Below are 23,811 nucleotides of genomic sequence, written 5' to 3' on the forward strand. Positions count from 1 at the left end.
CCGCCACACGGCAGGTCTAGAGAGACTCCCTAGCACTCGCCCCAATTGTACAGCCGACTGCAGCGATGGTTCACTGTCTACTTACGCTCTCATTTGCAGAGACGACAGTTTAGCGTAGCCTTCAGCTACGTCATTTGCTACGACCTAGCAAGGCGCCATAATCAGTTACTATAATTCTGAACAGATAATATTGTGAATCATGTACCGTCAAGAGCGACGTTCATCATTAATGGATTAAAGTTAAGTATCAAACTAATTATGTCTGCTTTCTGAATTCTAATTCCTTGTCATGTTCCAGACCTAACGTCAGTATAGTCCTTCCCTCCTCACGCCAGCCTGCGTGAGCTAAAACGCGTGCATTTCGGCCTCCATTAGTAACACGGTGTTGGCTCTTCTGCCAACACAAGACTTTCAATGCTAAAACCATTCAAGAACAGAGGCTTGATAAGCAAGTTACGGCTAGATATACGTTGCAGATTGCTGGGAGGGACACGGAAAAAATAGATCAAGGAACAGATGTAATTTGCATTGCAATCAGATCAGAATGGAGGAGTGCGTATATACAAGTTGTCCAAAATACAGACGACCAAGAAAATGTTTCACGCTCCTTAAGACAGGCAGTATCCGTCCTGCGTAAAAAGGGTGATGTAAACTCGGTTTCCCATGTTAAGGCGCACTTTCTGGGCCAGTTTCATGTTGCCCAATTAGTAGCAAAACAGATGGGTGTAGCAAGATCAAGGAAGTTCTTTGCTGAAGCGGATGAGAAAACTTCCTAATGTGGAGCTGGATGGACGACATTAAAAAGTGCAAGAACAACCTGAATGCATACAGATCAAGACTGCAATTCATGGCAAGGTCTAGCGGAGGCCTTTACCCAGAAGTGGATGTCATACGGCTGACTTTCCCCTTTCTTTTCTCTCGTGCATCGAGAGATACGGAAACGTCGCTCTTATCTTCATCTTCCTAATGGCAGCAATATGTAGGGAATTAAGGACACTAGTAGATATTCGCCCTCAAAATTGAATGTACAATTGCTCTAGCCATGAGTTCTTGAAAAATTAGTCTTTATTTCATGACTGCCGAATCAGATTTTGCTGAATTTCTTTTACACTTTTCCGTTAGTCAAAGGAAGCCACTGACTATTAGGGCTGTCCTTCTTTGTATGCTTGTGTTCCCTACAAATATCCAACACACGCACTCAGTAGTAGTAGCAGCATGTTAATTTACTTTCGCAGAAAAGCAGCAGTTTCCGACTACCGTATAAATAAATCAAAAGCCGAAGATCAGTTTGGGTCCCAGAGAAATGAAGAAACATGTGAACCATTGGGTTCCAGAGAAATGAAGGAACGTGTGAAGGAACACTTACGCAACTACTTATCTTAGAAGATAGGTTAAAGAAAAGCGAATGTACGCCTATAGCATTTCTAGATTTAGAAGAAGCTTCTTAGAATGTTGACCGAGCTACAGTCCCTGAACCTCGAAAGATAGCAGAGAGCGAAAGTACAGAAACAACGCTGCAACTGTAAGGCTCGGAGGATATGAACAGGGAGCAATGGTTGAGACAGGGCTGTAGACTGCCCCAGATGTTAGTCACTCTGTATATTGATCAAACAGTAAACGAAATGGAAGAAAAATTTGTAGAAGGAACTGAAGTTCAGTAAGGTGAAATAAAAACTTCGAGGTTTGCCGATGACACTGTTATTCTGTCAGACGCAGCAGAGAAATTTGAAGGTGTGATGATCAGAACGGGTAGTATCTTAAAGAAGGTCATAAGATGGGCATCAAAAGCAGTAAAACAAGGATAATGGACTTTAGTCCATTCGAACCAGGCGATGGTGAGGGAAATAAGGCACTGAAATTAGTTTTGCTGTTGGAGCAGCGAAATAACTGATCGCCGAAGCAGAGGGGATATAGAACGGAGACTAGCAATGGCAAGAAAAATGTTTCTGAAAAAAAGAATTTGTTAACATCGAATGTAGGTTTAAGTATTGGTTCAAGTGGCTTTAAGCACTATAGGACTGAGGTCATCTGTCCCCTAAACTTAGAACTACTCAAACCTAACTAACCTAAGGATATCACACACATCCGTGCCAGAGGCAGGACTTGAACCTGCGACCGTAGCAGCCGCGTGGTTCCCGACTGAAGTGGCTAGAACCTCTCGGCCACCGCGGCCCGCCTGTTTAAGTATTAGGAAGTCTTCTGAAGGTGTGTCTATAGTGTAGAATGGTTTGGAACTGACATGCGAACGATAAAAAGTTCGGTGCTACAGTATAATGTTTAAAAGTATAGGGGTAGATCGGAAAACTAATGAGAAGCTAATGAATCGAATTAAGGGTAACAGAAATTTCGGCACAACATGACGAAACGGAGACACTGGTTGATAAGATTCATTCTGAGGTACCAAGGAATTGTCGATATGGTATTGGTGGGAAGTGTGGAGGATGGAGGGAAGTAAGAATTGTAGATGGAGTGCAATAGAGAATACAGGAAGAAGGTTCAAATGGATGTAGGTCGCAGTAGTTGTTCGGAGATGAAGAGCCTTGTACAGGACTGCCATGTATGGAGAGCTGCATCGTACCAGTCTTCAGAGTAAATACCACAGCAACAACAAATCAAAACCTGTCATTTGCTTTAACAGGTCTCCAGGAACATGAAAAATTCTATCATTGGTACCTTCTGAGAATGATGCTTGTTCTATTCAGTTTTTTAGTGGGTGGTGTAAGCAGTGGGACCGTGAGCTTATTGGGTGTTCCGCAGATGAGGGCGACAGCGCGGACGTGGGGCAGGCGCCGCAACCTCAACAGCAGCCCCAGCCTCAACCGCTGCCTCAACCTCAACCTCAACAGCCGGCGCTGGCGGCCCCTCAGCCGCAGACTCCTCAACAGGGCACTCAGCAGCAGCGGCGGTCCGAGCTGCGCGTCGAGCTGTGCTCCAGAGACCTCTGGCGGAGGTTCCACGCGCTCGGCACCGAGATGATCATCACCAAGGCCGGCAGGTAGGCCTCCCGGCTGGACAGCGCAACTTGCTTGTAGCACAAGTACACAGAGTCCCTCAACCAGTATTTCCTGGCATCCGAAAATGAAATCTAAGAACGCAGAACCGGCCTGATCGGGGTCATGCTACTGTGCAGTAGCGTCCAGACAGTGAGTGTAGGCCTTCAGCCCAGATCGAATCACGTTGTCAAGTACGAAAAGGTGGTCCAGACCTGCCAGCTGTCGAACGCAGGTTTGCCCGTGTATCCCCGTCAGTCCCAGAGCGTTCATTACAGGTCCATTTGTTTCGTTGAGAGTTAGGATTCAGTGGCATGTCTGAACTCCCCCTTTGTGAAGGGTCGCTACCTTTCGTCCCTTTAGGAACGTTCCCGGGTGTGTACTGGATACAGATTGCGCTACATGGCCTAATGTACACCCGTTGACACGGTTCCTCAGCTGCGCTCTCAATCCTTGTAGAGCGGAAGGCCCTCACCCCGCTCTTTGGTGGAAACTGGGAGTTCCCAGTGTGTGTCGACGACGTTTCCGCAATTACAGAGACCATATTTTGGCGTATTTATGCTGTGCGCGTACTCGAAATAGAACCGATGTCCGGCCAGAAAGTGCATCAGTGCCTTGGTGGGACCTAGAGATTTTAATCCTATGGTCTCTTAAGGAACGGAAAAATTTATGCACACATCTATCTGCAGTGGGGCAGTCAAATGAAAACGAGACAGATGGAGTAAAGTATGTAAATTTTTTATTATTTCAAAAGTAATCGCCATAACTGTTAATACATTTGTCACACCGTATGGTCAGTGCCTCAATGAAAAATTGTTTGCGGTTGCCTACAGAACCACGATTGTATTCAGGCGTGCATATCTTCGTCCGAAGAAAATTGACGATCTCTTTCTTCAGAGCTCCCAACATACGGAAATCACATAGCAAGAGGTCGAGATCGTATGGAAGATGTGTAAGGGCTTCCTAGACAGACTTCTGCAACGTAGTCCCGACAACCTTGGCAGTAAGCGGACGGGCATTATCCTCCAACAGAATGATATCGTCCGTTAACATACCTGGGGGTTTGCTGCAGAATAACCCTTCAGACAGAAATTGGTTATAGTCAGGTAAGCGTGAACTCGAAAGGACTGCTCCGTTGAGGTCATCCACGTAATTACGTCATGTGTTGCACTTGAAACGTTGATCGTTCGTCTAATGTGACAGTAGCCACTACGCATGACCACACAACTTGGAAACTTTGCAAATATCTATAAGAAGTTTTCTTGTTTTTACACGAGACACTCATTCTCTACATATTTTCTTCCAGTGCTTAAACGATAGCTACATTAGAGAGAGATAATTTTAAGGCGAAAATTCCTCTTTCATTTTCTTGTTTCGCCAACAATTTAGTCAGTAACCCACACATCCCCGATTCTTCAAAGACTCCAGCTCCCTTGTATGAACAGCTCCGATTTAAAGAATGCTACTTTTTACTTTTCCCGTCATATGACCGAGGTTAAGCGCTGTCGGGCTGGGCTGGCACTTGGATGGGTGACCTAACTGAGGAGCTGCTTGATTGAGAAGTAGCGGCTCCGGTCTCGTAAACTGACGTATGGCAGGGAGAGCGGTGTGCTGACCACAAGGCCCCACCATATCCGCATCCAGTGACGCCTATCGGCTGAGGATGACACGGCGACCGGTCGGTACCGTTGTGCCTTCCAAGGCTTGTTCGGACGGAGTTTAGAGTTAGTTTTACTTTTTACTTACTTCAATATTGTCATATCTCCGGAACCATGTGTCATAAAATCATTTAGTCTTGCACGTTCATTTAGTGGTATATGTAGATACTGTCTGCAAAATATGTCGCGAATAGAGTTAGTAGGAAAGAAGCTATAAATTTAAACATCGTATCAGATGCTGAGGTTTTATTGCATGAACATCGAAAATGTAGTAATCGATGAACTTATTTTCTCTGATTATTTTGTGGACAGTGTAAGCGAGAAAATGTTTCGAAAAGGATTAAAGTTACGTATGAAGTTTGGTGGAAGATGCTAAATGCTCTGATTCTCAGATGGTGGATGAACATATTTTGGGTATAAACCAGTGACAGTTACAATACAGTCCACTAACGACGCAATATGGACGTCATATCAATGTAGACGTGAGTACAATACAGCTACTTTAATACGAATGACATTGGCATTCATACCCCTTCTCATCAAAATTGTATTTGCAGGTACTTGAAAATGGCGATTAAGTCGAAACAGGCTGTCCAGTCTTTCGTAAATAAAGATTAATTATTGTAAGCAGCTATTTGGTGTATGTACTCAAGCAATACTTTGGGTAATTTGTGTATCGTGACTTGCACTGCCTCAAGATGTATACACAGTTTCTAACTTTAATAATTGACATAAATTTAAGGTATATTGATAATTTTTACTTTTTGGACCGTCTGACTACAACCGAATGAAACAAAATTTTCGTGCCATAGGCGTTTCGCCTTTATTCTGTGCAAGGCATCTTCAGTGGCCTGGAATATGTACATATTTTTACTATTTAGTTTACGTTTTGGGCAATGTACGTATAGGTTATGAACATTTCTGGTGGTTGGTTTTTGCTCTTATGTAGTCATATTTTGACCTGTACTTACAGGATGCGCGGACAATTGTAGTCAGACGGTCCAAAATATAAAATTATCAATACACCGTAATATTACACGCAACTGAGGAAGACAGGACTACAAAAGTTGAAGATGTTAAATTGACATAATGTCTGTAAACTAACATTTGACGTGTGTATGTGTGGTTGCCTAATGTTGTCTCCTCAGTCCAGTTCTCACTCCTGCAAATGATTAATATGACCCTGTCATTGACAGCCTAAACCTAGAGATTTCCATACAACGAAGTATAATGTTGTGGTTTTCATTCACTTCAGTGTAGCACACCAAAGCAGTCATTCCTGTCTGGATGCTACTACAGTGAATTAGAACGTGGGTACTATAACTTATTCTGAAAACACGTGTAGAGGACAAAAAATTGTATAAATATGAAGTTCATAATATCGGATTCTATCCTACATGTAATTTCGAGACCGGCAGAAAATACAGTATGTTCGATTTTCTTTAGATCACGCTGCCCAGTATTAGACGGACACAGAGCTGGTTGCTACTGCTTAGCGGTGAGAAACAGAAGACCTCCACCTTGACTGGCACTTTAAGAAACTGTGCGGCTGGTCCGGCGGAGGTCCGAGTCCTCCCTCGGGCATGGGTGTGTGTGTGTTTGTCCTTAGGATAATTTAGGTTAAGTAGTGTGTAAGCTTAGGGACTGATGACGTTAGCAGTTAAGTCCCATAAGATTTCACACACATTTGAACGTTTTTCTTTCAGAAAATGCTCAGTAGACAAGCAAATGGAACTCAACATATGTACTGCGTGCATTTCCCTATCCGCCGAACCGGAGTGCTAATATCACGTACTGGGGTACTGATAGCAGTTGTACTGCACCGATGATCTGTGCTCTGGGGCGTTGGAGGCTGTGCAGATGACGTACGTGACATTCCTGCCGTTCCCTGTGGACGCAGTATGCCTCCTGGAAACTCCTAGCGCTGAAATTACCTCAGCACAAAACGGAACACTAGTAAAGATTTATCTTGGCTCACCAGCCAGGAACAGAAATTCGAATCAAGTATCCTCTCGTAAAGAAGAACTTCAATTTCCTTGCAGTTTAAAACTGTGTGCCGGACCGAGACACGAACTCGCGACCATTGCCTTTCGCGGGCAAGTGCTGTACCGTTTGAGCTACCCAAGCACGACTCTCGACCTGTCTTCACAGCTTCAGTTCTGCCAGTACCTCGTCTCCTACCTTCCAGACTTCACAAAAGCTCTTCTGCGAACCTTGCAGAACTAGCACTCCTGGAAGAAAGGATATTGCGGTGATATGGCTTAGCCACAGCTCCAGAAGAGCTTCTCTGAAGGTTGGAAGGTAGGACACGACATACTGGGAGAATTGAAGCTGTGAAGACGGGTCGTGAGTCGTGCTTCGGTAGCTCAAATGGTAGAGCACTTGCCCGCGAAAGGCAATGGTCCCGAGTTCGAGTCTCGGTCCGGCACACAGTTTTAAACTGCCAGGAAGTTTCATATCAGCGCATACTCCGCTGCAGATTGAAAATCTCATTCTACGAACTTCAATGTTTGTCACACTACACAGAGAGGTAAAAAATCGTCTCTCGAGTAAACAGAATAATAAGTCTGTCATGGAGAAAGGACTTCACTGCCTGCGTTTCGGCGTAAAGTCAAGCGCCGGCACTGCAGAAAACACGTGGTTTTGGAGAAAAGAACTCATCGGGTCATGTTCGGAGCGCATTTTCATCCGGAAAGGAAGTCCCTTGAAGTTTTTTCGATAGAGAGAGGAAAAGGTGAAAACGTAAGACCGCAAGATTGGGTAAATGAGGACGGTGCGGAATGATTTTTCAATCTAACTGCTGAATAGTGTTTTTTTTATTTTTATTTATTTTTTGTCAGAGTAACAGAATGCGGGCAGTCGTTATCGTATTACAGCATCACTTCACGCAGGCTTCCTAATCGCTGTTGTCGGATTACGTTTGCAAGAGGTCTCAGTTGGTGACAATAAAAGTCATCAGTGTTGGCTACAAGTCGGAGAAGCAATTCGTAGCAAACCATACCGTCGCTGTTCCACCAGATGCATAACATTACCTCTTCTGGATGCGCGGAGTGCGAGCAACTGCTGCTTTGTTTGGGCTCTTCGATTCCTTTTTTTTCCCTATTTCAGGTTAAAGACAACACTTCTCGTCACCAGTAACGATACAGATATGGCCACCAACTGCTTCTTGTGATCGTGGCATAGCGCATGCGGTACTCACATGCCCGACTTTGAAACGTTGCCCATTTCATGTGAATGTCGCGCGATGGTGGAATGATCTCAATTCATCACATTTGACAGTTCCCGAATATACTGCTCTGGATCGCTGGGGATTAATTCGTTTAAACGAACCTCATCAGACCCCGGAGGTCTTCCTCAACGTGAAGAGTCATCAATGTCAAAACGATCCTCCTCAAAACGAGAAAATCATTTTCTTGCTGTGTTCTTTCCGGTGGCACTACCCCACGGTGCAAATGTCTCTAGCTGCATCCGCTGCTCTCACGCCTCTACTGAAATAAAACAGATGGATATGGCGGAGAAGTTCCGAGTTCTCCACTGGGCACTTCATGTTGTAACATCCACTGCTCCACTCAGTACCTCCAAATAACCAAAAGGCAATACGTAAACTCAATTAGCAACAGTCAACGACAAACAAAAAATGACAATCGATAAATAAACCCATAGCAACTGGAATAGCACATGCAAAACAAGAACGCTACGAACTTACGCAGGAACGTAATCAAAGTTGCTCTAAGACCGGCCCTTGACGAGCACTTGTGTGTCTGGCGCTTCATTCGTTGTCTGGTGACAATGAATGACACCAGGTCCTCATGGGATTCCAGTTCGGTTTTAAAAAGAGTACTGCATTGCCTCCTTACTTAGCTTGCATTTATCGCGAATCTCTTGCCCAACGTAAAGTCCCGAGCGACTGGAAAAAGCGCAGGTGACGCCTGTATATAAGAAGGGTAGAAGGACGGATCCTCAAAATTACAGACCAATATCCTTAACATCGGTTTGTTGCAGTATTCTCGAACATATTCTTAGTTCGAATATAATGAATTTCCTTGAGACCTCTGTCCATGGATCAGCACGGCTTTAGAAAGCATTGCTCCTGCGAAACGCAACTCGCCTTTTTTCACACGATATCTTTCGAACCATGGATGAAGGGTATCAGTCGGATGCCATATTCATTGACTTCCGGAAAGCGTTCGACTCGGTGACCCACTGCAGATTCCTAACTAAGGTACGAGAATATGGGATTGGTTCCCAAATATGTGAGTGGCTCGAAGACTTCTTAAGTAATAGAACCCAGTACGTTGTCCTCGATGGTGAGTGTTCATCGGAGGTGAGGCTATCATCTGGAGTGCCCCAGGGAAATGTGGTAGGTCCGCTGCTGTTTTATATCTACATAAATGATCTTTTGGACAGGGTGTATAGCAATGTGCGGCTGTTTGCTGATGATGCTGTGGTGTACAGGAAGGTGTCGTCGTTGAGTGACTGTAGGAGGATACAGGATGACTTGGACTGGATTTGTGATTGGTGTAAAGAATGGTACCTAACTGTAAATATAGATAAATGTAAATTAATGTAGATGAATAGGAAAAAGAATCCCGTAATGTTTGAATACTCCATTAGTAGTGTAGCGCTTGACACAGTCACGTCGATTAAATATTTGGGCGTAACATTGCAGAGCGATATGAAGTGGGACAAGCATGTAATGGCAGTTTTGGGGGAAGGCGGATAGTCGTCTTCGGTTCATTGGTAGAATTTTGGGAAGGTGTGGTTCATCTGTAAAGGAGACCGCTTATGAAACACTAATACGACCTATTCTTGAGTACTGCTCGAGCGTTTGGGATCCCTATCAGGTCGCATTGAGGGAGGACATAGAAGCAATTCAGAGGCGGTGTTGTGTACATAGTTCGGCGTAGTCAGCGCGTACACAACTTCCCCACTAGAGCGCGCCCCGCTAAGCACAACAGCGCAGACGCAGCGCTCGTCCATCTCCGCACTACGAGATGGCACTGTCTTAGAGACGGACCAAATTCTGCTTCCGCCGATCCGCGTATTAATATGTAACGCAGCCAATGAGAGTCCTGCTAACGTAGAACCTTTTCTCCTCGCGGATCACACTCGCGCAGTGATACCTGAACGCTCGAGGTATTATAACGAGGGTACAGACCTCCGATTAATCAGTCTGCATTTGTCTGCGTTAGTCTGAGTTAGTCTGTACCAGTGTATAGTCAAGTTTCAGTCTGCGCCTAATAAGATTATCATATTCCTGTACATAGCCATGAAGAGAAATGTATAGACACTTTGTGAAGTATCGGAGATATGTGAGAATAAGATTAACGTACCAAGACCAAAGGAACTTCAGATTGTCAATTGTAAACAGCATCCAGAATCAAGTTAAGTAATTTCTATGCTTTTTATTATTTTAATAATGTGTGTGAAAATTAATCAAGTTCTGTTTAAAGTTGGTCACCGTTAATCTGCTACTCTAAGCGTGCAAGTGGCATTTCTATGGTCTGACCTAACGGCAGAAGATAAACACGCCACGATAAGACCACGAGACATATTGCTGACACTCGCCTACTTCGTTAGAGCTTGGTTCAAATGGCTCTGAGCACTATGGGACTTAACTTCTAAAGTTATCAGTCCCCTAGAACTTAGAACTACTTAAACCTAAGGACAGCACACACATCCGTGCCCGAGGCAGGATTCGAACCTACGACCGTAGTGGTCACGCGGTTCCAGACTGTAGCGCCTAGAACCGCACGGCCACCCCGGCTGGCTTCGTTAGAGCGACAAGTCAAATAATCTGATGGTGTGTGTACCGAAGGTCTTACAGTACGCACACCACAGGCGGGCTGCTAGATTTGTTACTGGTAGGTATGATCGTCACGTGAGTGTTACGGAAACGCTTCAGGAACTCGGGTGGGAGTCTCTGGAGGAAAGGAGGCGTTCTTTTCGGGAATCGCTACTGAGGAAATTTAGAGAACCAGCATTTGAGGCTGACTGCAGTACACTTTTACTGCCACCAACTTATATTTCGGAGGAAGACCACAAAAATAAGATTAGAGAGATTAGGGCTCGTTCTGTTTGGGAGTGGAACAGGGAGAGAAGATGCTACTTGTGGTACGAGGTGCCCTCCGCCAGGCACCGTATGGTGGATTGCGGAGTATGTATGTAGATGTAGATGGTGTCAGCGAGACGTGTGATATAACGGAAACACTTCGTATACCGTGAGAAGGAGAGCGCGGCATACCACTTGAGCAAGTGTTATGTTGATGAAGACAAGTGTCGACCGCCCTGGGACTGGGAGTCATGAAGAGTAAAGCCGGCGCGCACGCTGTGTGCGTGTGAGGGCGCGCAGCCGGCTGTCGCAGCAGCAGACGGGGGACAGAGCTCTAGCTGCGTGGGTGCTCGCCGCCTCGCCCCCTCGCCCCCGCCACGGCCCGCGGAAGCCGCCGCCTGTGACGTCAGCGGCCGTAAAGCGCGGCGCCGCCGCCATCAAGCGCGCTGACGAATACATTAAGTCAGCCGCGCTCGTAAAGAGGTGGACGGCGTTTCCATTTGCCGGAGACGGGTGAGCTGGCGGGGGGGGGGGGGGGGGGGCAGGGAAGGAGACGTCTGGGGGGGGGGGGGGGAAGGACCACCGCCGCCTGGCAACGCCGCCGCTGCCAAAATCAGCCGCCAGCCTCGCACACTTCCTCGCAGCCGGCGCTGTTCTACTCGATGCCGCAGTGGGAACGCACACAGGAACGACACGATCAATCAGAGGTCACCCATAGTTGAATATGTGGCTGGCTCTGATAGAACAGGCGATAGTTTCTTCAACGGCTTCAAGTTACCCACAGTCGGCGAGGTCGAGACGCGGATCCACGAGTCGGTCCTGGAAGGGTCAACTGGGGGACAAATTGTGTACCGGGTGATCAAAAAGTCAGTATAAATTAGAAAACTGAATAAATGACGGAATAATGTAGATAGAGAGGTACAAATTGACACACATGCTTGGAATGACATGGGGTTTTATTAGAACCAAACAAATACAAAACTTCAAACAATGTCCCACAGATGGCGCTTCATCTGATCAGAATAGCAATAATTAACATAACAAAGTAAGAGAAAGCCAAGATGACCTTCTTTACAGGCAATGCTCAATATGTCCACCATCATTCCTCAACAACAACTGTCTCATTCGTTTAGTCGGTTCCGACTCTTCGCGACCCCATGAACCAAATCACGCCACTTTTTCCTGTCTTGCACTTTCTCCCGTAGACCTACCAGGTTGGAACACATTGCTTCTGTGATGCCATCTATCCATCTCATCCTCTGACGTCTTCTTCTAGTTCCTTCAATCTTCCCCAGCATTTATGTTTTTTCAAGTGAGGCATGCCTTCGCATTGTGTGTCCAAAGTAGATCAGCTTTTGTTTTAACATTAGACCTTCCAGGGAGAAATCTGGTTTTATTTGGCTCAAATGGTTCAAATGGCTATGTGGTCATCAGTCCCCTAGAACTTAGAACTACTTAAACATAACTAACCTAAGGACATCACACACATCCATGCCCGAGGCAGGATTCGAACCTGCGACCGTAGCAGTCGTGCGGTTCCGGACTGAGCGCCTAGAATGGTTTTATTTGATCCAATATTGATCTGTTGGTTCTCTTTGCAGTCCATGGAACTCTAAGAAGTTTCCTCCAACACCACAATTCGAAGGAGTCAATTCTTCGCCGTTCAACAGCTGTAGTCGAGGAATAATGTTGTGAACAGCACTGTAAAGCATGTCCGGAGTTATAGTGAGGCATTGGCGTCGGATGTTGTCTTTCAGCATCGCTAGAAATGTCGGTCGATCACGATACACTTGCGACTTCAGGTAACCCCAAGGCCAATAATCGCACAGACTGAGGTCTGGGGACCTGGGAGGCCAAGCATGACGAAAGTGGCGGCTGAGCACACGATCATCACCAAACGACGCTCGCAAGAAATCTTCTACGCGTCTAGCAGTATGGGGTGGTTCTAATAAAACCCCATGACATTCCAAGCATGTGTGTCAATTTTTACCTCTCTATCTACATTATTCCGTGGTTTATTAAGTTTTCAAATTTATACTGACTTTTTAATCACCCGGTATTGTCCGATTCCACTCGTCGGCTTTGAGCAACGAAGCCGTACATAAGGCAAAGACGGTTCGCGTAGGCAGTCAATAAAAGCAGCGGATCATACTCGTAAACAAACGAATATACCATGCGATAAAATTACAATAACATTTCACGCTTTTACTTATTATCAATTATATCGAAACGAATTGTAGATAACGAAAATAAATAAGAACAAGATTTAAAAACAAATCTTCATGTCTGATAAGAATTATTCTCGTAGTTTATGCGAGTAGGGAAGCGCAGAGAACCTTTAAATTGCATTACGGTGACGGTGAAGTCATAATATTATAAAATAGCGTTAATTTTATTCTTAATTGTTGACTCTAGCGCGAGAAACGCAGGGAAGTTGGGCTTTTGGATGAGGACAAGCTAAGATGTATCAGAAAAACGTCAAAATGGAATGAATGACAACAAATACGAAAAAGCAGCATGAAATGTGCAGAAGGCGACACACGAAATTCTAGAAGAAAAGCCATCACACAACTAACGAAAATCCACAAATTACCGATTTTAACCGTTCCATGATTCATATGTAAATTATAATTTCAACAGTTGTATGCTCTGAAACGCAATAGCGTTTCTAACTTTTCTATTGCTCTCTAAAACTATTGCGGTGAAATAACAAAACTTGGAAACGGTAACCACAATTGACTATGTAGAACAATTCTAGTTACTGATTCCAATATTAATAACTTTTTGGCAGTAGTCCACAGAGCAGTTACAAGTGCATGAATCCTATTAGACTACTTTTTAATGCGCACACCTGCTGATAAAACGATCTAAATAATGACCTGCATGCCGGCCAGTGTGGCCGAGCGGTTCTAGGCGCTACAGTTTGGAACCGCGCGACCGCTTCGGTCGCAGGTTCGAATCCTGCCTCGGGGATGGATGTGTGTGATGTCCTTAGGTTAGTTAGGTTTAAGTAGTTCTAAGTTCTAGAGGACTGATGACCACAGATGTTAAGTCCCATAGTGCTCAGAGCCATTTGAACCTTAATGACCTGTATAGGAGGTCAATTCTAGCAACCGATTCCAACTGTTCGATGATTCGTGGTTTTGGACATTTTTGCAGTAAATCTGTGGACTAGATTTTTGTAGGATTTCTAGATTTCTCATTGATCTCAGATTACTAAAGAAAGTAAAAAATATTGTAGATTCAGATATCAGATTTTTTTTTCTTTTTCATAGTAATGAAGAGAGTAATACCAAATGTAGAAATCCTGTAACACTACAGTGCACACACTGGTTGTTAAAATGATCTAAATAACGAACCGTGGAATGGTTGGAGTCGGTAACTAGGATTAAACTGTATTGGTCAATTCTAGTTACCGGTTCCACTATTAGTCATTTATTACAAATGCAGAAATCCTATTACATTTGTGTGCACACAACTGGTGGAAAAACCGCAATGTACCATGGAATGCTTGGAATCTAGTTACCCATTCCAAAATTCTTTAGGCCCTACATTTTGTGAACTTCCATTACTTGTGCACTAGTCTCGTTAGATTGAATAATTATTATTAGAAATTAACGCTATTTCACATTGTTACATCTTCATCATGCGCTATACTGTAATGGTTTAAAAGCTACTCTTTGCTTTTCCTTTTGGCATAAATTACGATAATAATTTATTCAGACATGTATACTACTCTTTTTCTGTTCTTATTTATTTTCGTTACCTTCAGTTCTTTCGATATAATTTGTGGCTAAATAATTAATCACATGAACTGTTATTATAACCTTATCGTATGCTACATTCGTTTGTTTACGAATATGATCAGTTGCTTTCAAAGATTGCCTCTACGTAGCGTCTCTGCCTTAGGTAAGATGTCATTGCACAAAGCCGACGAGTGCAATCCGACACTAGAATTGATCCCAACGGTTGTACTGTCTCTCCTCTCACACCCGTCTCCTACCACCTCCAAAAATATAATTTGGCATCACAGGAATTTTTTATGGAGGAGGAGGAGATTACTGTTTAACGTCCCGTCGACAACGAGGTCATTAGAGACGGAGCACAAGCTCGGATTAGGGAAGGATGGGGAAGGAAATCGGCCGTGCCCTTTCTAAGGAACCATCCCGGCATTTGCCTGAAGCGATTTAGGGAAAACACGGAAAACCCAAATGAGGATGGCCGGACGCGGGATTGAACCATCGTCCTCCCGAATGCGAGTCCAGTGTGCTAACCACTCCGCCACCTCGCTCGGTGCGCATTTTTTATGTCTCATACTCGTAGATACCTATGATTTTGATGATAATAACAACAAAATGCATAGAACGTTTTAATGTAGCAGTAATAAAGTAATTTCCAACGGCCTTGCCGCAATGGTAACAGCGGTTCCCGTCATATCATCGAAGTTAAGCGGTGTCGAGCTGGGCTAGCACTTGGATGGGTGACCATCCGGTCTGCCGATCGCTGTTGGCAAGCGGGGTGCACTCAGCCCTTGTGAGGCAAATTGAGGAGCTACTTCATTCAGAAGTAGCGGCTCCGGTCTCGGAAACTGACGTACGACCGGGAGAGCGGTGTGCTGACCACATGCCCCTCCATATCCACATCCAGTGACGCCTGTGGACTGAGGATGACACGGTGACCGGTGTGTACCGTTGGGCCTTCATGGCCTGTTAGGGAGGAGTTCAGTTTACTTTTAGTAATTATTTAATTTATTTAGTAATTAGTTAATTATAATGAAACAGGTTAACATAATAATAATAATAATAATTCGTTTACGTAAGTGCTTAGTACAGAACTTCAAAGTAACATGCAACAAGCTGCATTTCAGGCAAGTACAGCATTTGAAATACGTACGTCAAAGAATTTGTGGAGTTGAGGTATTACGCAGTTAATTTAGAAACTATGTCAACGAACTCCCACAACTCTGACAACGTCATAATTAACGCAACGTAAAATCGAAGTGTCCATTCACCATTATCACTATTTCACTGACTCAAGTCCCCTTTACATTGGAGCGAATTCGCAGACGATTTGCCAGCGTTCGCTTCCATTCGTTTGTATCTGTGAACAATCGTTTACACTGGAGGGTTCGAAAGAGAAAAATCTGCTATATAGTTTGTTAGAGGACAGACAGCGTCACCCCAGGTACATCATTTTTATTCAGCAATAATTTATAACATAAGAGTACTACATCAGCCATGTAATTACAGACACCATTAACGTGACCAACGAGAATATATTTGTGTTTCACTCAACATAAATAATACGGTATGTCCATTATCGATGACGATCTGTAGATGTAATTAAAATTGGCGATTTGTTTGGGAATAAGTGGTGGTGGTTAGTGTTTAACGTCCCGTCGACAACGAGGTCATTAGAGACGGAGCGCAAGCTCGGGTTAGGGAAGGATGGGGAAGGAAATCGGCCGTGCCCTTTCAAAGGAACCATCCCGGCATTTGCCTGAAACGATTTAGGGAAATCACGGAAAACCTAAATCAGGATGGCTGGAGACGGGATTGAACCGTCGTCCTCCCGAATGCGAGTCCAGTGTGCTAACCACTGCGCCACCTCGCTCGGTGGGAATAACTATACAACCAGTCGGTTTTTTTTAAATTTCTGATACGTTTTATTGTACCATTAACATGTTTTCGACCCAGTGCAATCTGTGTGTGTGGTCTGAGGTTTTCGTGCGCTAAACAGCGTGGTCATCAGCGCCCAAACGCATAGAAACAGGAACACATGCAGTGAAGGGACGAAGACGGACAGCGAACAAGGGGAACGGCTAAAAGACACAGACCTGACGCAGTTACAAATCCTCACATACAGAGGCAAAACAAGAGGAGAAGAAACGCACTAAAAAAGGAAAGGAAACACAAGGAAAAAAGAACAGCAATCGAAGTGAAACAAGTAGGTAATCGTGACTGGCGGACCTCTTACCTAAAGCCTGGGTGAGCCAGTCACCCAGCAGCACATTAAAATTCTCTCCCTAAAATCCGAGGCAACAAATTGTACAGGACACAAAACCGTAAGACCTTAACCACAGTCGTTGCGTCGTCTTGCAAAATAGAGGGCAAATCCGGTGGCAAGGAAACCACCGCCCTCTGGTCAGAGAATAAAGGACAGTCAAGTAAAATGTGGCGGACAGTGCAATCTCGTTATCATTTGAACTTATCACAGGAAGTTGATATGATGTTGCAGTAACACGTCCATCTGATGATGACTATGCACTGGTTCTAAAACACCTTAATAGTGCAATAAACAGTAACAACAAAAAAAGAACGATTGCTTATTTATTCCCAAGTAAACCACCAATAATACATACGTATTCGCACTTGTCTACTTTCAAGGAAATTTATTACGCTTTTCATTTTTAACGAAAAGAAATACAAAGCTTGGGCTTATTCATCCCGTTGTCACAATTTATTGTCTCACTCGCGGTCCAGAGGTCATCTCTGTCTGCTTCAGAAATGCTCCTGTTGCACAAGTCACTTCATCTTACAGTAGGAGCTAACACGCGACGGCCGCAATTATTTGCTGTATACAGGGTGTTTCAGAATCCTTACATCAAACGTCTAACGGTGACAGACCACGTCATGGGGAATAACGTTTGTTACAGACAAAATGTTCGCAGAGATTTGTGACCGAATTCGCTGGCACTGCGACATCGAGATTTTACCGAACTAGCACACTCGGCTTAGCAGGCGTGCTGCATACTACCCCCCCCCCCCCCCCCCTAAAGTGACAGTGGTTATATCAACAAGAAAATCCTAAGAATGATCGTCTCTAAGCGGAGAACGATATTTTAGCCTGCTGCCTCGCAAAGATATTACCAATAATACGAGGGCTGTTTGTTTCTTCAGCCTCTGATCGGTTGCGAAACGGAAACCACAGTGAATATAACAAATATTTTATTTTTAGCTATTAGCTACACTATTCCAGCTACTTCTCCATATAGTCGCCGTCGCGACTTAGACATCTGCCAGTACCCTCATTATAGAAAGCAGCCGCCTGTGATTTCTGCCAATCTATGTTGCTCTGCAGCTCGTTGTCTGCACCCAAATGCTGTCCCCATAGCCAGCGGTTTGTGTGAGAGAAGAGATGAAAATGAGAGAGAGCCAGTTCCTGGCACCGCCGTGTGTGAGCAAACGCTGCCAGTCGAAAACGGTCCAGAAGCGTCTCCGTTCCAGTAGCGTTGTTACGGGCGAGTGTAGTCACCAACAAGGAAGCGCCTGGCAGTTACTTTATGTGGTTTGCGTGACATTCACACTTGGCGGGAGACACTATTCTGCTAAGAATCTTTACGTGCTCGCTGTGCGCTGAGAACTGGAAAGTGTGACTGGCTGGCACACGAGAGATTCTGTGTAATACATCTGCGCAAAGCTTCGCCAGATTCGCTGTGGTTTTAATTTTGCTATCGATCGGAGCTTGAAGGGTGACAGAGAAAAAGAAACAGCCCTCGTAAAAGATACCTAACTTTGCCAATAAATGACAGCAAACATTTCGTGTCCAACAAAAAATTTCCACTTGAAGTGTCTTATCATCGGTAGATGTTTGATGCAAAGACTCTGAACCGCCCTATGTATTCCAGTCTCCAACTCCCCTTACAACCTTTAAGGCTAAGTAAGATGGAAGGTACTGCGTTGTGCATTAACTAGTGTCTTATCATTCTGTGGCTCCTTCCATTTAGTGTTTTCCACTTGATCCTATCCTGGAAGATTCTGCGGAAAAGCACCAAATTTCTTATTAGTTTACCTAACTTTCAGCATACTTCTGTAACACAACATTGCGAACCCTTCGATTCCCTTCTTTTTTTATTTCTCACAATCCATAATTGACTTCCGTACAATCCTGTTTTCCAAACGTTCTTTCTGAGAAACTTCTTCCGCAAATTAAGGCGTATGTTTGATTCTAGTACACTTCTTGTGACCTCTTTGCTTCTCACGTCACTTTGCCCCACCAGTAATGCATTATTTTTCATCTGAGCTACCAGAATCCTTTAACGTCGAGGCCGTAAGTACTCCTGAATACCCAACTGAAGGGAAGAGGACAGCACTGAGTAGGACCTCTTCTAAATTCTAACGTTCCCCCGCTTCAACAGCATACACTTTTTCGGGTATTGGAAAGCAACTTTTCTCTATCTGCTGCGCCTTATGGGAGGAAACCGGCTATGTTCGTATCTTTGTTAAGGCTCTGCCTGCCCACGGTTTGCATGTAGTTTCCAGAGAGTGTGCGGTAATGGCAGCGGCAAATCAAGGTTTTCCCAGGAGCAGGAATTTCGCGCTGCGCGAATACGATGCGGCAGTTTACTTCGGCAGGGACGCAAGACTTAAATACGTCGCGCGTTTGCGTTTTCCAAGAACAAGAAACCGACGTATTAATACACTCCACAGTACTGGTGAACTTCAGTAACAGAATTTAGCTTTGCTGTCGCTGTTTGAAAAACTGAAGCAACTTATTTTACTTACCAAAATTTTAGTACGGTTCTTCCCGACACAAACACACACACACACACACACACACACACATATATATATATATATATATATATATATATATATATGTGTGTGTGTGTGTGTGTGTGTGTGTGTTTGTGTCGGGAAGAACCGTACTAAAATTTTGGTAAGTAAAATAAGTTGCTTCAGTTTTTCAAACAGCGTGTGTGTGTGTGTGTGTGTGTGTGTGTGTGTGTGTGTCGGGAAGAACAGAACTGTACTAAAATTATATATATACAGGGTGTTACAAAAAGGTACGGCCAAACTGTCAGGAAACATTCCTCACACACAAATAAAGAAAATATGTTATGTGGACATGTGTCCGAAAACGCTTACTTTCCATGTTAGAGCTCATTTTATTACTTCTCTTCAAATCATATTAATCATGGAATGGAAACACACAGCAACAGAACGTACCAGCGTGACTTCAAACACTTTGTTACAGGAAATGTTCAAAATGTCCTCCGTTAGCGAGAATACATGCATCCACCCTCCGTCGCACGGAATCCCTGATGCGCTGATGCAGCCCTGGAGAATGGCGTATTGTATCACAGCCGTCCACAATACGAGCACGAAGAGTCTCTACATTTGGTACCGTGGTTGCGTAGACAAGAGCTTTCAAATGCCCCCATAAATGAAAGTCAAGAGGGTTGAGGTCAGGAGAGCGTGGAGGCCATGGAATTGGTCCGCCTCTACCAATCCATCGGTCACCGAATCTGTTGTTGAGAAACGTACGAACACTTGGACTGAAATGTGCAGGAGCTCCATCGTGCATGAACCACATGTTGTGTCGTACTTGTAAAGGCACATGTTCTAGCAGCACAGGTAGAGTATCCTGTATGAAATCATGATAACGTGCTGCATGGAACGTAGGTGGAAGAACATGGGGCCCAATCAAGACATCACCAACAATGCCTCCCCAAACGTTCACAGAAAATCTGTGTTGATGACGTGATTGCACAATTGCGTGCGGATTCTCGTCAGCCCACACATGTTGATTGTGAAAATTTACAATTTGATCACGTTACAATGAAGCCTCATCCGTAAAGAGAACATTTGCACTGAAATGAGGATTGACACATTGTTGGATGAACCATTCGCAGAAGTGTACCCGTGGAGGCCAATCAGCTGCTGATAGTGCCTGCACACGCTGTACATGGTACGGAAACAACTGGTTCTCCCGTAGCACTCTCCATACAGTGACGTGGTCCACGTTACCTTGTACAGCAGCAACTTCTCTGACGCTGACACTAGGGTTATCGTCAACTGCACGAAGAATTGCCTCGTCCATTGCAGGTGTCCTCGTCCTTCTAGGTCTTCCCCAGTCGCGAGTCATAGGCTGGAATGTTCCGTGCTCCTTAAGACGCCGATCAATTGCTTCGAACGTCTTCCTGTCGGCACATTTCGTTCTGGAAATCTGTCTCGATACAAACGTACCGCGCCACGGCTATTGCCCCGTGCTAATCCATACATCAAATGGGCATCTGCCAACTCCGCATTTGTGAACATTGCACTGACTGCAAAACCACGTTCGTGATGAACACTAACCTGCTGATGCTACGTACTGATGTGCTTGTTGCTTGTACTGCAGAGCAATGAGTCGCATGTCAACACAAGCACCGAAGTCAACATTACCTTCCTTCAATTGGGCCAACTGGCGGTGAATTGAGGAAGTACAGTACATACTGACGAAACTAAAATGAGCTCTAGCATGGAAATTAAGCGTTTCCGGACACATGTCGACATAACATCTTTTCTTTATTTGTGTGTGAGGAATGTTTCCTGAAAGTTTGGCCGTACCTTTTTGTATCACCCTGTATATATATATATACACACACACACACATATATATATATATATATATATATATATATATATATATAATTGTCTTCTTCATTTTTAGTAATGATGATGATAAAGTAATAACCTAGACAGACATTGATAATAATACTTTATTGGAATTTGATGATAATGCTATATTATAATGTATGAGAAAAATGTGTTATTGAAATTATTATAATTGAAAATGTTACGAGCAAACATGATCAATAATGCCAATAAAAACTATTAACAATGAATAAACAAATGAAGGAGAAAAATATGCTATTTATCCATAAACAGTTGCCTAACGTAACATTATTTCATTTAAATTTACCTGTCCTTTCCTTATTTGACCTTGAGAAAATAAATTATGCGTGACGTAACCGAAAATTTTAACCTTAGCACAATATAGTGCACCTTTAACCCATACGGACACAGACTCTGATTCATTTACTTTACGACGATTCCTCGTTCTAAGAACCAATGGCATTGTAGACAAATAATAAGAAGTACCACGATCTCTGTTACACTTCAAATGTCTGAAATGTGCGATAACCAATAACTTCTCGGCTGTTAAAAGTCTCCAGCCCTGATACAGTCTCCACTTGACCACCACGTACTAGAGCCATAATAACACAATCATTTTACACTTACCAGTTCTAACGCTAGTGCGCACGGTAAAGGTTGACTTCAACACCCATATACGAGGGCTGTCCGGAAAGTAAGTTACGATTGATCGCGAAATGAAAATCACAGTGAAAATCAGAAATGTTTCATTTGTAACAGTTAGCTACACCTTTCAGCTATTTCTCTACGTAGTCGCCGTTCTGACTCAGACATTCGTCGTAGCGTTGTACCAACTTTCTAATACCCTCATCATAGAAGGCAGCCGCCCGTGCTTTCCGCCAATTCTCTACGCTGGCCTAAAGCTCGTTGTCTGTGCCAAAATGTTGTCTTCATAGCCAGCGGTTCGTTTGAGCAGAGATGAAACTCAGTGGGAGACAATTACGGGCTGTATTGTGGGTAACCAAACATTCCCAATTGAAACGATGCAGGAACATCTTCATTGCCCCTGCAGAATGAGGCTGAGAATTGTCTTGAAGAAGAAACCGCACGACAGTTATGTAATGTTGGTTGCATAGCTTCAGGGGAAAATTCTCACCAGGCCCTCGTACTTGGCGGGAGACACTATTTTCTATAACATCTTTACGCGCTCACTAAGAGCTCAGGAATGAAAAGAGCGACATAATTCTACCTAGAGTCATACTAGAGACACTGCCCAACACATCTTTGCAAAGCTTTATCGGATTTTCATAGTCGTTTCCATTTCGCGACCGATCGTAACTTACTTTCTGGACAACCCTCGTAGCTAAGTGGCTCTGCGCTGCTGTTCCAGCGCCTATTTGCTGGCATACGGAAGATAAGAGATGTCTAAGGGATTGCTTGCCTGCAGGCGCTAGGGCACCAGCATAGCGCCGCTTACTGAAAGGCTGTCGATGTCTCTCTACAGGTACATTTTACTATTGTCAAGAAAGATTTGTGATAAAATCTGGTGTCGATGTGACATCATTAACCTACCGCACACCTCACATCAGCTTCTGGGCTCTGGCCTTTTTCTCGTATGTGCGACACCTTGCTGTGTGACGCGTCGCCGAGCCTGAGGGTGACGTCACAGGGCGCCACACTTTTGCACCAGAAGAACGTTGTAGGCACCTTTGAGCCAAACGTGAAACGTTTGTGTCGAAATGTGAGTTATGGGGTTTCGAAAAAGTTATCTTTTAATTGTGTTCTTTCCTTATCACGCTGCGCCGGAACCGCGCGACCGTTACGGTCGCAGGTTCAAATCCTGCCTCGGGCATGGATGTGTGTGATGTCCTTAGGTTAGTTAGGTTTAAGTAGTTCTAAGTTCTAGAAGACTGATGACCTCAGATGTTAAGTCCCATAGTGCTCGGAGCCATTTGAACCAATTTGTATCACGCTGCGAGACCGTCACGCCACCACGTGACATTCAATTTGTGGGTGGACAGTGGTGATACTGTTTTGGCTCAACGGTTTGTCTGGCCGTTCCGCTCGGAGTCCTGATCACATGAATTACGTATTCGGCGGGATTTGGGTTACTGGCTGTTGCACGGCTTCGGCAGCTCAGTGTGCCAATGTCAAGGACTGCGATTCGTGGTGACTACTGCTGCGCCTGAGCTGGGACGAAAGTTGTTGTCCATGTCTCATATTACTTGACCGATGCCAGCTCTTGTTGCCAAGGCGAATGACAGTGAGGAAGCGAAGTGCTGTGTGGAGTTTACAACTTTAAATGGTCTCCAACAAACAACTACACAGTATATCGACTTCTGATGTTGAATAAATGTGTTACAGTGCGAGGTGCCGCAGCTAGCAGTGTATTTAACACTAAATTCTTCTAGAATCTTAATATGGTAATGATGCTTTAAGCCCCCCTTTTCTATCTCCGACTTTTGCTGTTGCACCTGGATTAAGAAGAAACACGAACTGACTGCAATCAACCCTGCAAGTGGAGTAGAAAACAGTTTGGCACCTGCAACAATTTAATTTGATAGAAATTAATTTGATAAAGGAAAGTTTCATTAACATAGTGAGAAATGAAAGGGTTGCTGTACCGCTTAACAGAATGAAAGTTCTGTCCAAAGTAACAATTTGATTTATTATGACTAAACTCAAGATAATAAACGAAATACATGAAACACTTACAATACGTCAAATTGGATCCTGAAATAAATGCTGTGAAG

The 23,811-nt window shown here is 44.2% G+C and overlaps 1 protein-coding gene across 2 annotated transcripts in view; it reads left to right on the forward strand.

Moving 5' to 3' along the window:
- The window catches only part of LOC126203526 (T-box transcription factor TBX18-like), a 457,263-nt gene that overhangs the window by 194,315 nt on the left and 239,137 nt on the right, over window positions 1-23,811 (forward strand). For both annotated transcript variants that reach the window (XM_049937851.1, XM_049937852.1), the window contains exon 2: window positions 2,758-2,995. In XM_049937851.1, coding sequence (XP_049793808.1) covers window positions 2,758-2,995 — 238 coding nt within the window. The remainder of the gene's footprint in view (window positions 1-2,757; window positions 2,996-23,811) is intronic.

The sequence above is a fragment of the Schistocerca nitens genome, chromosome 9 (assembly GCF_023898315.1).
Source record: "Schistocerca nitens isolate TAMUIC-IGC-003100 chromosome 9, iqSchNite1.1, whole genome shotgun sequence".
Lineage (NCBI taxonomy): Eukaryota > Metazoa > Arthropoda > Insecta > Orthoptera > Acrididae > Schistocerca > Schistocerca nitens.